At 53.7% G+C, this 13,579-nt stretch overlaps 1 protein-coding gene across 7 annotated transcripts in view; it reads right to left on the bottom strand.

Moving 5' to 3' along the window:
• IGDCC4 (immunoglobulin superfamily DCC subclass member 4) overlaps positions 1–13,579 on the bottom strand; it is a 37,868-nt gene that overhangs the window by 7,667 nt on the left and 16,622 nt on the right. For 5 of the 7 annotated variants that reach the window (XM_059913000.1, XM_059912997.1, XM_059913003.1 and 2 more), the window contains 11 exons: positions 12,912–13,048; positions 11,378–11,518; positions 7,974–8,129; positions 6,855–7,268; positions 6,156–6,320; positions 5,471–5,608; positions 4,430–4,603; positions 3,201–3,440; positions 2,943–3,044; positions 1,249–1,432; positions 440–567 (listed from right to left, as the gene is read on the bottom strand). In XM_059913000.1, coding sequence (XP_059768983.1) covers positions 440–567; positions 1,249–1,432; positions 2,943–3,044; positions 3,201–3,440; positions 4,430–4,603; positions 5,471–5,608; positions 6,156–6,320; positions 6,855–7,268; positions 7,974–8,129; positions 11,378–11,518; positions 12,912–13,048 — 1,979 coding nt within the window. The remainder of the gene's footprint in view (positions 1–439; positions 568–1,248; positions 1,433–2,942; positions 3,045–3,200; positions 3,441–4,429; positions 4,604–5,470; positions 5,609–6,155; positions 6,321–6,854; positions 7,269–7,973; positions 8,130–11,377; positions 11,519–12,911; positions 13,049–13,579) is intronic. The other 2 variants (XM_059913001.1, XM_059912998.1) reach the window with 1 other exon arrangement.

Raw genomic sequence — 13,579 nt, 5'->3', positions numbered from 1 at the left:
CTGCTGTGAGAACAAAAATCCACTTGTCTTCAGATGCATTTCCAGAGGGTTCCAGAGTCACAGACCTGCAAAGCGAATGGTCCCATCCTCTCTTTTGACAGATGAGGACCCACAGGCCCTTCGTGGGGAAGGGGACTGCCTAAGTCTCTGTGTGTGTCAGGGGGATGTCGGGGACCCAAACGCAGAACCCAGGATGCCTGCCTCCAGACCTGGCCCCCCTCACAGCTCGCTGAGGTCTTCCCACAGCCTCTTAAAAGAAACCACTCCTCTAAATCTTATGTTATGATATCTGTGAGTAAATATGGTTAAGACCAGCACAGGACTGCCTACAGAGATGCAGAGCAAATGACGGACACTCATGGGGTTCTGAGGGGCGCTTCACAAGAGGGGTGCTGGGGCAAGAAGGAGTTCCCTGAAAGATGGACTGGGGGCCACTCACGGTCAGGCAGGGTGGAGCGCTCCACTACGGAGCCGAAAGGCCCGTCCATGTCCACGCCGTGGGACTGTACCGCAAACTCGTATTTGGTGAATGGCTTCAGCCCGCCAATGAGGATGTCTTCTCCAGAGCTGCCAAGGCAAGAAACGTGACCAGGGCTCTCAGACACACCCCCCTAGCAGGGCAGGCCCCTCCAAATCTACTCCCCTACCCCAGCCCCATGGGGGCCACTAACACCATCCAGAGGACCTGCAGAGAGGTCTGGATGTACTGTATGTATGTATCGGGCTCCATGTCCAATCCCCAAGCCAGGCCCCTCTTCCAGGAAACATTCCTGGATTAATCCACATCATTCTCTACCCAAGGGACCATCTCTGATGCTTCTTTTCCTTGACTTAATTTTATTTCAGCTGCAACTGTATATATCTATTTCTTTTTATGCTTTGTTTCCTCTGCCAAACAAACAGCTCCCCAGGTCAGGGTCTCTGTCTCCCCATCTAACTGGGGACCTCTCAGGACAGCAGCTGGGCTGTCTCTTCCCCATCACGTGAAGTTGAAGAAATAGGTCTGTCCTGAGTGACGTTTCCTAGGGTTGAGTACAAGGCTCTCCTGTGAGGGGATGGGACTGGATGGACTCCCCTTTTCCATCTGTCACCATCTGGTCATCAGACCCTCAATGTGCCCCCAGTTTAACACATGAGTCATGAAATGTCCCTGAACCCCCAGGTCCCCTCTCCTCATCACCACCTGCTGCCTTCTTCCCCACTGTCTGCTCTTCCTCCCCATTCACAGCATCAGCCCCCTCTTCCCACCTGGTGTAATAGGTGACCAGGGAGGCATTCCTGAGCCCCCAGGGGCTGAAGCGCACTGTGTAGTTGACAATCTTGACTGTGGTGAAGTCTGGTTTTTTCCACCGAAGCCAAATGGATGTGGAGCTGTTTGATTCTGCATGGACATGGGCAGGGGGCAGGGGTGGCCCTCTCTGGATGGGCAGGTCTGGAGGGTGAAAATTAGAGTGTGGGAATGGAGGGAGGATACTCATCCCTTAATATGTATAGTGGTTTGCAGTTCCCAAGGCACTTTCTTTTACCCAGTCTCTTTTGATCCTGTGAGTTGGGTAGCACCATTCCCACTTCACAGATGAGGAAACTGAGGCTCCCAAGAATTTAAGTGATTTTTGCCAAGAGCATACAGATAGCAGCCTGTGGAACACTAGTATGTAGGAATGTAATAGAGAGAGACAGCAAATCATGGCAATTAAGAGCACAGATTCTGGAGCCAGGCTGCCCTGATTCAAATTCCAACTCTGCCACTTAGTAGCTGTGTGACTATGGAGAAGTTAATTAACCTCTCTGCGTCTCCATTCCCCATTCTGTCAGTGGGGCAGATAATAGTACCAACACCTCATAGGGTTGTTAGGAGGATTAAATTAGTTAATGTTTGTAAAGGATGTAGAAAAGTTTTATGGAATGAATGTTTGTGCCCCCCCAAAGTTCATATGTTGAAATTTGAACATATGGTGGGTCCTGTCTTAGGGATTAGTGCCTGTCTTTGCCTGTTCAGGCTACTATGACAAACAACCATAGACTGGGTGGCTTATAAACAGCAGAAATTTATTTCTCACAGTTCTGGAGTCTGAGATCAGGGTGCCAGTGTGGTCAAGTTCTGGTGAAGGCCCTCTTCTGGGTTATAGACTATTGACTTCTCACTGTATCTTCAGAGCAGAAAAGGGGAGCAAGCTCTCTTGTGACTCTGATAAGGGTGCTAATCCCATTCATGAAGGCTCCACCCTCATGACATCATCTAATCCTAATTACCTCCTATTACATCACATTGGAGTGGAGGGTTTCAGCATATGAATTCTGGGGTGACACACATTTTCAGTCCATAACAGTGCCCTTATAAAAGAGACCCCAGGGAACTCTCCAACCCTCTTTCTGCCATGTGAGGACACAGCGAGAAGACGGCCTATGGTCTATGAACCAGGAGGCAGGTCTTCACCAGACACTGGCTCTGCTGGGGTCTCGATCTTGGACTTCCCAGCCTCCAGAACTGGTTGTTCAAGCCACCCAGTCTATAATGTTTTGTTGCAGCAGCCTCAGCTAAGATCCTGAGCCTCAGTTTCCTGGTGGGCCACAAAGGGATACCCTCCCTGCCTACAGCAGAGGGATAATCTGATAGACAGTGCAATGTAGGTGGAAGTATTTTAAAAATTGTTTAAAGGTCAAACTTGGAGTCAGAAGTCACTGATGAACCATGGGGTTTTTCCAAACCTTCCGTATTAGCACTGTTCATGGATAATGAAAACACGGTAAGCAGACCTACAAGACAGTGCACAAGCTGGAGCTTCTCTCTGTAACCTAGAAGAGCCTAGTAGAATGGGTTTGCGGGTGGCTGAAGCTTCCAGACAACCTGACCACCAGAGCTGGCCCAGAGGAAAGGGAAAGGAGACCACACACAGACCTGCTGACTGAGACCTCCTTCCCCGCTTCCCCAGCCCCCTCACCTGGGGTGGGAGCCTTTTCCGTCTTGCCCTTCCACACTGCCGCATAGCCATCCTCGTGTTTGTTGAATGCCACGAGCTTCACCTCGTACAGCTGGCCAGGGACTGGGGAAGGTCATGGGGGTCACTCACTGGCTAGAGGAACCTCTGGGGTCGTTCTCTCATCCCCAGGGAGATTCCATCTCCAGCCACTGACCCCGCTTGTCCAGTCTCCCGCTGGAGCTATGTCCATCTCATCCCTCCCCACCTGGCCCTCCTCACCTAGCTGGGTCAGCTCATACTGCTTCACTTTCTTCTTGAGCCGGACAGGCCCCACATCCCAAGCCTGGTCTCCACGGCCCCCTGGAGGGCTCTCGCCATCTGCCTCCTCCTCCTCTGTCCCCACCTCTCGCCAGTACAGTTTGTAGCCAGAGATCTGAGCGGGGTGAGGGGGTGGCTGCCATGATATGACCAGGGACTCCATCCTTGCCCGTACCTTCAGCTCTGCAGGGGCAAAAGGGACTGGGGGCGGAGGAGCAGGAAGGGAGGAGGAGGAGGAGGCCAGGGAAGGGAGGAGGGAAGAGACACGAGGAAGCAAAAAGCAGGAAGACAGCATTGAGTGAGAGCCTTGCCAGCCTTCTCCCAATGCATCACCATTCAGCCACCAGCCTAAGGGCCAGGCCCAGGCTCGGTCTAGAGGACAGCTCACTTTTCCACAAGTGCTGGGAATGCAGGGATGTCTCCTGGGCATTTGCAAAGAGGTTAGCAAGGAGCACCTCTGGGGCAGGGCTGACAGTACCTCGCTTAGAGTAGGGCTCTAGAATTCTTCTGAAGGAATGAATGCATGAGTACCGGCTGGTAAGGGGATCACAGGGATTGCTAAAGCCGGGAAGGAGGGATGGAGCCATTGGAAGTGGGGAGCCCTACTTGGAAGCCTAAGAGTGGGCAGCTCACTATGTGTCTGATGCTGTTCTAAGCACTTTGTACCATTTATTTTAACTTTATTCTCACAACCCTATAAAATAACAAAAATACTATTATCCCTGTTTTACAGATAAGAAAACTGAGGCTCATAAAAGTAACTTGCCCAAGGTCACACAGATAGTATGTGCGCCAGGTTTTGACTGCATTTAACCACTCTACTATTGGGCCTCTCAACCAAACCCACAACAATCATAATCATGGAAGCAGCTACTATTTAACAAGTTTTAATTATGTACTAAACATTTTGTTTACATTAATTAATCCTCATGCCACACCTGGCAGTAAATGAAGTCTTAGAGTTGTGAATGGTCTGTCCAAAGTCACACAGCAGATGGAAAGGAAACACGAGCTCAGGGGTGTCTGCAAAGGCCAGCCCTTCGCCTCTTCACCCATCCTCCCTTGCCCATCGAGCAGGGGGAGCCATGGAACGTCTCTGATGGAGGAGGTGGCTGGGTCTGGGTTCCAAGGGCAAACATACACTCACAAAGGCACACGCATCACCCCAACTGTCCCCTCTGACCCCGTACCGTGGCTCTGGTTGTGCACACTGGGCGTCCTGTGCTGCATCCACTGGGAGGGGGCCCCGTAGCCCGTCCCTGTGCCGGCCGAAATCCGCACTCGATACACCTTGTTGGGCTGAAGTGAGTTCAGTGTAAACTGTGTCTCGTTCCCTGGCACCTCGGTGGAGAAAATCTGATCTGCTGGGACAGAAGAGACTGGCTCTGGGTGGCCACCTAAGGACCAGGACTCCTAAACTCCCCTACACCGACTTTTCCACCTCAGGTCCTGGTTCCTCAGGGCCCATTGGAGCCTGAGACCCTCAGTGCCCGGACGGACTCCATGCTCCAGGGCTGACTCCTGGGCCTCCAACTCTGGCTGACACAGCCATCAGCCTCGGCTCAGAGCGGGGAGAATCATGGCACACACCCCCCACCGCCCCAGGAGCTGTCAGTAACCACCCCACGCACACACCAGGGCGCGGGCACGAGGCGCTGGCTGTGAAGGCCATCAAGCACCGCCTACCTTCCGGAGCCCTGCCAACCACCCAAGCCCCCTTCCTCACCCTTCCTTCCCTCCCTCCCCACCCTCATCCTGGCCCCCAGCCACTCGCCTTCTCCAATCTCTCCATCCCTTTCACACCTCCTCCCCTAGATTCCTGACATCTGTCCTAACACACACACCCCCCCATGCCTCATTTCTCTCAATCCCACAAGCACACTCTCCACCTCCCTATCCCTCATCTGCTTTTTGAGCTGGAAGGGACCCCAGGGATTACCTAGGTTACCTGCCTCATTTCACAGACAAAGAGACTGAGGCAGGGACTCAACAGGATTTCGCACCGCAGCCGTAGAGGAGGTGGGGCTAGACCCCAGGCCTCCCCCTGTCTTGAGCTAGCCCTCTTCGCCTTCCCTTTCTCTCCTGCCCTCCCAACCCCCAGCCCACCTTCCCCTTTTCCAGGTTCACCTTGCCCTACTCCACAGCTCCGCTCAGGCCCCCAGCCACTCTGATCAACCCTTCACACCAACGATTCCCAGCCAGGTGGAGCCCCGTGTCCTGCCCCCACTCACCTTCCTTTCCCAAACCGTACTCTATCTTGTACTTCACCACCTGCCCGTTGCTCAGGCTGGGGGGCAGGGGCAGCCACACCACCCTGACGTCCGAGGGGTTGGGGCTGGACAGGGAGAGCTGGGGCGCTGCACTGGGGACTGAGACAGAAGAACATCAGCGTGAGCTCTGCTCCACCGACGTGGAAGGTGAGGCCCAGGAGCGGTCAGAGACTTGCCCAGGTCACACAGCAAGTCAGAAGTAGGCCCAGGACCAGGATCTGAGGGAGGAAAGGGAGCCTCTCAGGGGAGCCCCAAGCTGGAGATGAGGGGACCTCCTTCCCACCCTGAAGCCAGAATAAGGTCGGGGGCACAATCGTCTACATCCGATGGATTGTCACTGGCTCCTGTCTGACTGGATGGTACGTGGGTGTCGGGGAGAAGGGCCATCTGATACAGGCAATCATGAGACCTGGGCTCAAGTCCCAGCTGTACTACTGACCTTGGGCAAGTCACTAATTTTCTGGGCCTCAGTTTTCCCAACTGTAAATTAGGGAGAAGAACCCTCGCCCGCTCCCTTACAGGGCACAAAAGATGGCATAAGGCAGGTAAAAGTGCCTTGGCGAACACTAGTAAAGAGAAGCTGAGCTACCACCCCCAGGGAATTCTCTGGGCCCCAAGGTGCCCACTGCAGGTGCAGAGGCCCTACCATCATCCAGTGTGTGGACCAGTGCTGGGGTGGAGGTGCGGCTGGCGCCCAGCTGCGAGTAGGCCACCACGTAGAACTCGTAGTCTGTGTTGGGTTCCAGGTCCCGAACCTGTAGCTCAGTGGTGTCATTGTTCACTGCAAACTGGTATTCCACATTGTCCATGCCTGAGTGGGTTAGGGTTAGAGGACAAACGGTCTGGCACAGGGCAACCCCCGAGGGCTTGCCAGCTGGAAGCTGTCTGGGGACCCTTCATATCGTCCCAGTCCCTAGAATAGCCTCCTTATAGCTAAATCATTCCAGATAATCTCGGTGGGAGAGTATAAACCCCCCTGACTTCTAGTCCCACTGTATTAATTCCTCCACTGGTTAGGAAGTCTCTTCCAGCCTCTAACTGAAGTGACTCCTGCTGCAATTAACAAGCTGGCTCCAGGACCATTGGAAAATGGCTCCAAGCCATTTTCCCTGCGAGGAGAAGCATCCTCTCCCTCCTCTCTTATAACAAACTGTGGCTGAGGGAGAAATGTACTAACCCATTTCTACACAGGTCTTTCCTGTGGGCTCCCACCCCATCCCGTTCTATCCTATCCCCAAAGGCAACCCTTCAATCCTCCAGCCTGTGCCGCGCCCCCCTCCCCCCTCCCCAACCAGAGCCCCCGCGTAGGTCTTTGCTGGGGCCTCTTAGCCCCGGGGAGACTTACCTCGTGCCTTCTGGTAGTGGAGGGAGAAGCCGATGATCTGCTCGCTGTGCAGCTCGGGCCGCTCCCAGGCCACCAGAACGGCGGAGCTGCTCAGCGGCGTGGCGGTGACCCGCGTGGGGGCGCTGGGCAGCCCCTCGCGCACCACTACTGCCAGAGGCGCGGCGGCGCACGCCGTGCCCGCGCCATTCTCGGCCACGCACTGGTAGTAGCCGGCGTCCTGCAGGCCGATCTGCGTGATGACCAGGCTGCCGCCGCCGCCCTGCACCTTGACGCGCCCGTTGGGCCGCAGCGGCGCTCCGTCGTGCAGCCAGCGCAGCGTGGGCCGCGGCTCCCCGGACGCGCGGCACACGAAGCGCGCGGTGCTCGCCCGCGTCCGCGACAGCGCCTCCGGCGCCTGCGAGATGACAGGGGCGGCTGGGGGAGGGGAGGGGGACGCTGACCGCGCGCTCCGGCCACTAGGGGCCCCGGCTCCCGCCCCCCAATACCCGACGGACTCCCGCATCCCCTCCACTCATTCTAACCTCTTCCTGACTCACCCGTCCCCCCAAAATACCCTCGGCAGTGCAGCTTTAGCTCTCTTCCGCCTTTTACCCCAGCCCCACACTGACCATTCTCTTTCTCTCTCCGAGTTGTCCCCAGGCCTCCTCGGCCTCCCCTAAATACCCTGGTTCCTCCTGGATCTAACCCTGCTCCCGCACTTACCATTTCCTTCTCCCCTACCTCCCAGTATCCCTTACCTATCAGATTTACCCCTCTGCCAGCCCAGAGCAACCCTGCCCCCAGTTTTCTCCACTCAGACCACTCCATCTCCCCCCAGTAACCTCAGTCCCACCCCTCCCCACATTACCTGGGTCCCACCGCCCCCACTCCATCCTCCAATCTCTTTCCACCACTTCCTCTCCTCTAATTACCTAGTCTGTCCCCTCCAATGCCCCACCCCCCGCCCTATCCCTTTTTCATCCTCCAGCACCGCCCCTCAGTCCCTCTGACACACCCACTCGCCCCTTTACGCCCCTCTCCTCTCCTCCCGGCCTCGCCCTAGCTAACCCGCCCTAGTCCGGTCTCCCCCACACCTACTCCGCGGTCCTTCGCCCTCCCTCACCCTCCTCCCCTCCTCACCCAGCACGCGGAGCTCTGCGGCTGCGGTTGCGAAGTCGCGCGTGCGGGGCTTGTTAGCTCGGCAGACGTAGACGCCAGAGTGCCGGGGCTGCGCGCTGGTGATTAGTAGGTTGGTGCGGCCCAGGACGATGACATCGGTGGAGATGGGCTTCCCATCTGCGGGAGGAGGGAGAGCGCTGGAGGGGGGAGCTGAGGGCTCCCCCTCCATCCACCCTCCGGACCTCGGGAGACCCTCTACACCCGGGTGAAGAGAACACAACAGTCTCTGGCTGGGATCTCAGTTCCTCCACTTGCTAGACCGATGACCTCCTCTGAGCCCTTAGTGTCTCTGTCTGTAAAATGGGGAGATGGTCCCTCGCTGGAAGGGCTGCTCTGAGAGTGTAACGAATAAAGTCTGTGGGACTGGCTGGCACAATGCAGGCACATAAGAGGTGCTCGGTACACCAGTCAGTTATTACTATTACCATTATTATTAAATTCATTTCTCTCAAGAAGGACACTCCTCCCATATGGTCTTAGCCCAGTGCTATGATGAACATATGGCTGGAAAGGTATGGACCAGAACCAAAGATCTGAATCTGTGCAGACTTTTATCTTGATGTGAAGTGAAAACCATTTTAAAAGCCCTTCCCTTATGGACCTGAACAGAAAATCCAGGGAAGAAATGCAAATGGCCAATAAACAAAAAAGTGTTCAACTTCACAAAATCAAAGAAATGCACATCAAAACACAGATGTTCATTTTCACCCATCAAATTGGGAAAGTTTTTAAAAATGGTATGTTGCAATGCCTGAGACAGGGTAAATGCTGATAGGGCTAACAGCGGCTCCACCTTGACCTTGAAGCCAGGATTCCACTTGTGGGCACTCTGTGGTGGGGAGCTGTGAACGGGGCTGATCACTGCAGTGTTAACTGTAATAGTGGACAACTGGGAAGGACTTAAAAATTCAATAGCAGGAACTAGCAACTTAAATTATGGCGACATTCAAATGATGGACTATCATAGTTATTAAAATTATTTTCGAAAAAGTTTTAAAGATGGGGAGATGTTTATGATATACTGTTGAATGAAAATAGGACTTGGAACTGTAAATATAGCATGCTTTCAATTTTTGGGGAAAATGTACATGTGCATAGAAAAAAATCTGGAAGAAAATATGCTCGTATGTTAACAATTTTAATCTCTGAGTGGTGGGATGTTTTCTGTTTCTCCTTTTCCCTAGTTTTCTACAATGAATACGTACAACTTTTGCCATCAGAAGAAAACAAAACAAAACAAAAAAGCCATGCCCCTCCCCTGACTTAGTGGAGTAAGTTCCTAGAAAAGGAACAGTGCCCAGGGGCAGGAATGAAGTCCATTTCCAGCTTCTCTCTTCCCAGTCTCTGTCCAGGAGTGCTATTAGCAGAGTTTCTCCAAGTGAGATCCCAGAACCACAGGTGTCAGGACCCTCTGGGACAGCAATTCGCAAATCCTTACTGTGTACACAAGTCACAGAATCTCAGGAGACCTTGTTAAGATGCAGAGGCCTAGGGCACCCCAGATTCTGCATTTCTAACTATGCCCAGGAGGTAGGTCCAAAGACCACACTTTCTGTAGAAGGACCTCGGACACTTGTTAAGCATTAAAAATCCTGGGTCATGACTCTCCAGGCATAAATGGAGGGAGTCTGCAGTTTTAAGACGCTCCCTGGGATTGGGATTGACATATAGTACACACTACTATATATAAAATAGACAACTAATAAGGACCTATTGTATAGCACAGGGAACTCTACCTAATACTCTGTAATGACTTATATGGGAAAAGAACCTAAAAAAGAGTGGCTATATGCATATGTATAATTGATTTACTTTGCTGTACACTTGAAACTAACACAACATTGTAAATCAACTATACTCCAATAAAAATTTAAAAAAAAATTAAAAACTAAAAAAAAAAAAAGAAGCTCCCTGGTCATCTTGATGCCTGGTCAGGATTTGAGAAACACTGATAATAGAACTTCTGGGTGACACCACAGGCTTACCGCAATAATAGTATGAGGGTCCTGCTGGCCCCAGGATCCCCCTAACTAGGCAAGCGTCACAAGTCCAAGGAGGCCGGGCAGGTCAGGGAGGCACAGATACCAGCACTGTTCTTTCTCATCAGCTTGGTGGGGGTATGTAGTCATTTGGGTTTTTATTTTTCTTTAAACTCTATGTATTCATCACAATATAGTCTTGAATGTGAGATACAACCTTACAAAAAGGAGGCAGTGTGGGGTCGTAGACTGAACCAGGGGAAAAAGGGTAAAAAGAGCTGGGTTTGAGACTTTCCGGTGGTCCAGTGGGTAAGATTCTGAGCTCCCAATGCAGAGGGGCTGGGTTTGATCCCTGATCGGGGAACTAGATCCCACATGCCGCAACTAAAAGATTCCGAAGGCCGCAACAAAGATGCCGCGTGCCTCATCTAAGACCCGGCGCAGCCAAATAAATAAATTAAAAAAAAAAAAAAAAAAAAAAAAAAGAGCTGGGTTTAAGACTTACTTCTGCCATCAACTTGGCACAAGTCACTTCTTTTCTCAAATGGAAACAAAAATAATCCTTGCTTTTCTTCCATACAGGGCTGTAAGGGGTGGTGTACCAGAAAGAGAACAGGCTCTAAAGTTTGGGTCCTGGCTTTCCATATTCCTCTCTGAGCCTCAGGTTCCTCATCTGCCCACTGGGAATAATAGCCCTGGCCCCTACCCTCCTCCAAGGGCTCCAGCAGGAGAGTAGGTTGCATGCTCAGTAGACTGCAAGGTGACGTTTGGCCGGCACCCTCATTACCCTGATAGCATCGATAGCATCTCCTGTAACGCAGTCCCACTTGGCACTCATCACTTGCTGCCTGATACTGTCAAGCCTCTCGTCATGGATGTGTGCTTATCTCCCTCGCACAGACTGTGAGTTCAGAGGGCAGGCCCCCCCCTTTTTTATTCACTGTGCCCAGCATGAAGCCAGGCACACAAAGGTGGCCGCACACTGGGTGGACCAGGAGGTGCTGTGTAGTTAAACAGACCAGCAGAGGGTCCAAGTTCCACCTGACTCGCTGGCCCCTTTCCAGCTCTCACACATTCACTGTTGTGAGGAATGGAAACATAACGTGGAAAACCGAGCCCAGTGCCCCACCCCCCAAGTGAGGTCTCAAGAGTGATTTTGTGAGTGGCAGACTTAGCGCGCTTCGTAAAGGAAACTTGCTACACGGACTGATGATTAATTTTGTCCAGGCTCCCTACCCACACTCAGCCCTGGGACAGGAGTTAGTTCCTACCACACCAAAGGTCGGTGACTATTGCATGGGCACCCTTATAGCTCCTTGACTTGGGGATGCGTGAGATGCCACACCCTTCCTCTCCCATGCCCTCAGGTCCCCTCCCTCCACTTACCTTGTCGGACCCAGGACACGAAAGGGGTGGGGTCAGCAGAGGCCACACACTCCATCACCACACTCTGGCCAGACACCACGGTGGTGTTCTCCGGGGCTGCCACAATGACCACGTCCTGCCCCCCGATGGATGCCAGGGACCCTGGAGAGAGGGCAGGCCAGCAGGCAGCCTTACCATCAGGCGTCTTCACATGCAGCACCTCACCTGATGCTCACAGTCACCTGGTGAGGCAGGTGGGGCAGGGAGCAGCCAGGGTTCCGGCTGACAGATGGGAAGGCAGCTGCATAGTTCGGCAGAGCTGGGACTGGAACTCAGAGCTCTTTCTCTGGGAGCCAGGAGAGGAATAACCTGACCTCCGACACACCACCCCCATTCTTCCCTGTCAGATTGAACCCACCCTCCAGGCAGAGAACCAGCAGGGTCAAGAGTAGACTTGGAAACAACTATACCCCAATTTAAAAAAAAAGAAAAAAAAAGAGTAGACTTGGAGTCTGGACTTGGAGTCAACAGTTATAGTTTCTAGTTCTAGCAAGTCCTTTCTCCAGAGCGCCTCGATTCCCACGTGGGAAAGGCAGGGGATGGGTTCGAGTTTCTGCCAGCCTGGCAGCCCCCTGAGCACTAACTCTCTGCCAAGTTCTCAGTGTGACACTGGGTCCCTGGGTCAACATGGTGAATACCCGGTTTGTCCAGCAGGTGGAGGCAGAGACCCCGGGCACGGGAGGGAGAGCGAACCAGACTCAGCGCATCAGCTAAGCCCTAGGAAGCAGGGTAGGAGTGGAGGTGTAGGGGATGAGGAGGGGGATGGGAAGAGATGAACGGAGGGGCGGGGGTCGAGGGGAGATGCCATGGCAAAGGGAGGCAAGGGAGAGGCCCCTGTGGGAGGCCCGGAGTGAGATCTACTGAGCACCTGCTAGGCACCAGGCACTTCCCAATCTTATCTCAGCGATTCTCACCACCTCCCTGAGCTGGACATTTGATAAGGAACCCAGGGTCACGCAGATGGTGAGCAGAGAAGGCAGGATTCAAACCAGGTCGTTCTGACCCCAAGGCCTGTGTCCTTCCTACTGCATCACCCTGGGAAGGGAGATTTTCAGAGAAATGGAGAGAACACGAGCCCCAGACCATGAGGAGCCAGATGCACAGCAAGCAGCAGCAGGGTGAATCCCCTTCAGGGCACACAGAGGGCCAGGGACCAGGGCTTCAGGGCACCGACACTCCTCCACAGACGCCTCCCCTCCCCCCCGCGCCCCCCCCCCGCCCCCGCCCCCGCCCCCGTCCCCGTGCCCAGCCCTGGACGCTCCACCCAACTCAAGGGAACACACAGCCTCGCAGGAAGAGAGCCCTGAACTGGGAGTCTTGGGTTCCGGCCCCAGTTCTATCTCTGACTTGTTGGGTGGCCCTGCCTTCTCTGGGCTTTATCGCTTCGCCAGTCACTTATTGGAAGGCAGGCCTTGGACTACTTGAGGCCCCTCCCAGCGCCAAAATGGCCGACTCCAGAAACCCCCAGGTTTCCGCACCCAACCAGCCCCTTTACCTCTGTGGGCCACGCGGAGTAGGGCCTCCTGGCTGAAGCGCTGGTTTGCTGAGTTGGTGGCCACGCAGCGGTAGGAGCCTGCGTCACCTTCCTGAACGTCCAGGATCTGGAGGACCCCATTGGGAAGGGTGATGAGCCTTGGGAAGAGAGAGAGAGCGCACCTGTGAGGTGGGCAGCGGCTCCTCGGGGAGGGCAGCATGCCCAAACAGTCCTGGACCCACCTTCCCCTCTGGCCTGAAATACCTAGAGCAGTTCCCTTTCAAGCTTCACTCATAATAAAAGAAATGCAAATTAAAACTACAAGATACCGTTTTCACTTATCAGATTAGCAAAGGTCAAAAGATTTTTTAAATTTATTTATTTATTTATTTATTTATTGGCTGCGTTGCGGTCTTCGTTGCTGTGCGAGGGCTTTCTCTAGTTGCGGCGAGCGGGGGCTACTCTTCATTGCGGTGCACAGGCTTCTCATCGCGGTGGCTTCTCTTGTTGCGGAGCACAGGCTCTAGGCGTGTGGGCTTCAGTAGTTGTAGCACGCAGGCTCAGTAGTTGTGGTTCGCGGGCTCTAGAGCACAGGTTCAGTAGTTTTGGCACATGGGTTCAGTTGCTCCGCAGCATGTGGGATCTTCCAGGACCAGGGCTCAAACCCGTGTCCCCTGCATTGGCAGGCG

Source organism: Balaenoptera ricei, chromosome 2 (assembly GCF_028023285.1).
Source record: "Balaenoptera ricei isolate mBalRic1 chromosome 2, mBalRic1.hap2, whole genome shotgun sequence".
NCBI classification, from domain to species: domain Eukaryota; kingdom Metazoa; phylum Chordata; class Mammalia; order Artiodactyla; family Balaenopteridae; genus Balaenoptera; species Balaenoptera ricei.
The sequence above is the reverse complement of the archived record's forward strand: the minus strand, read 5'-3'. Positions and strand labels throughout refer to the sequence as shown.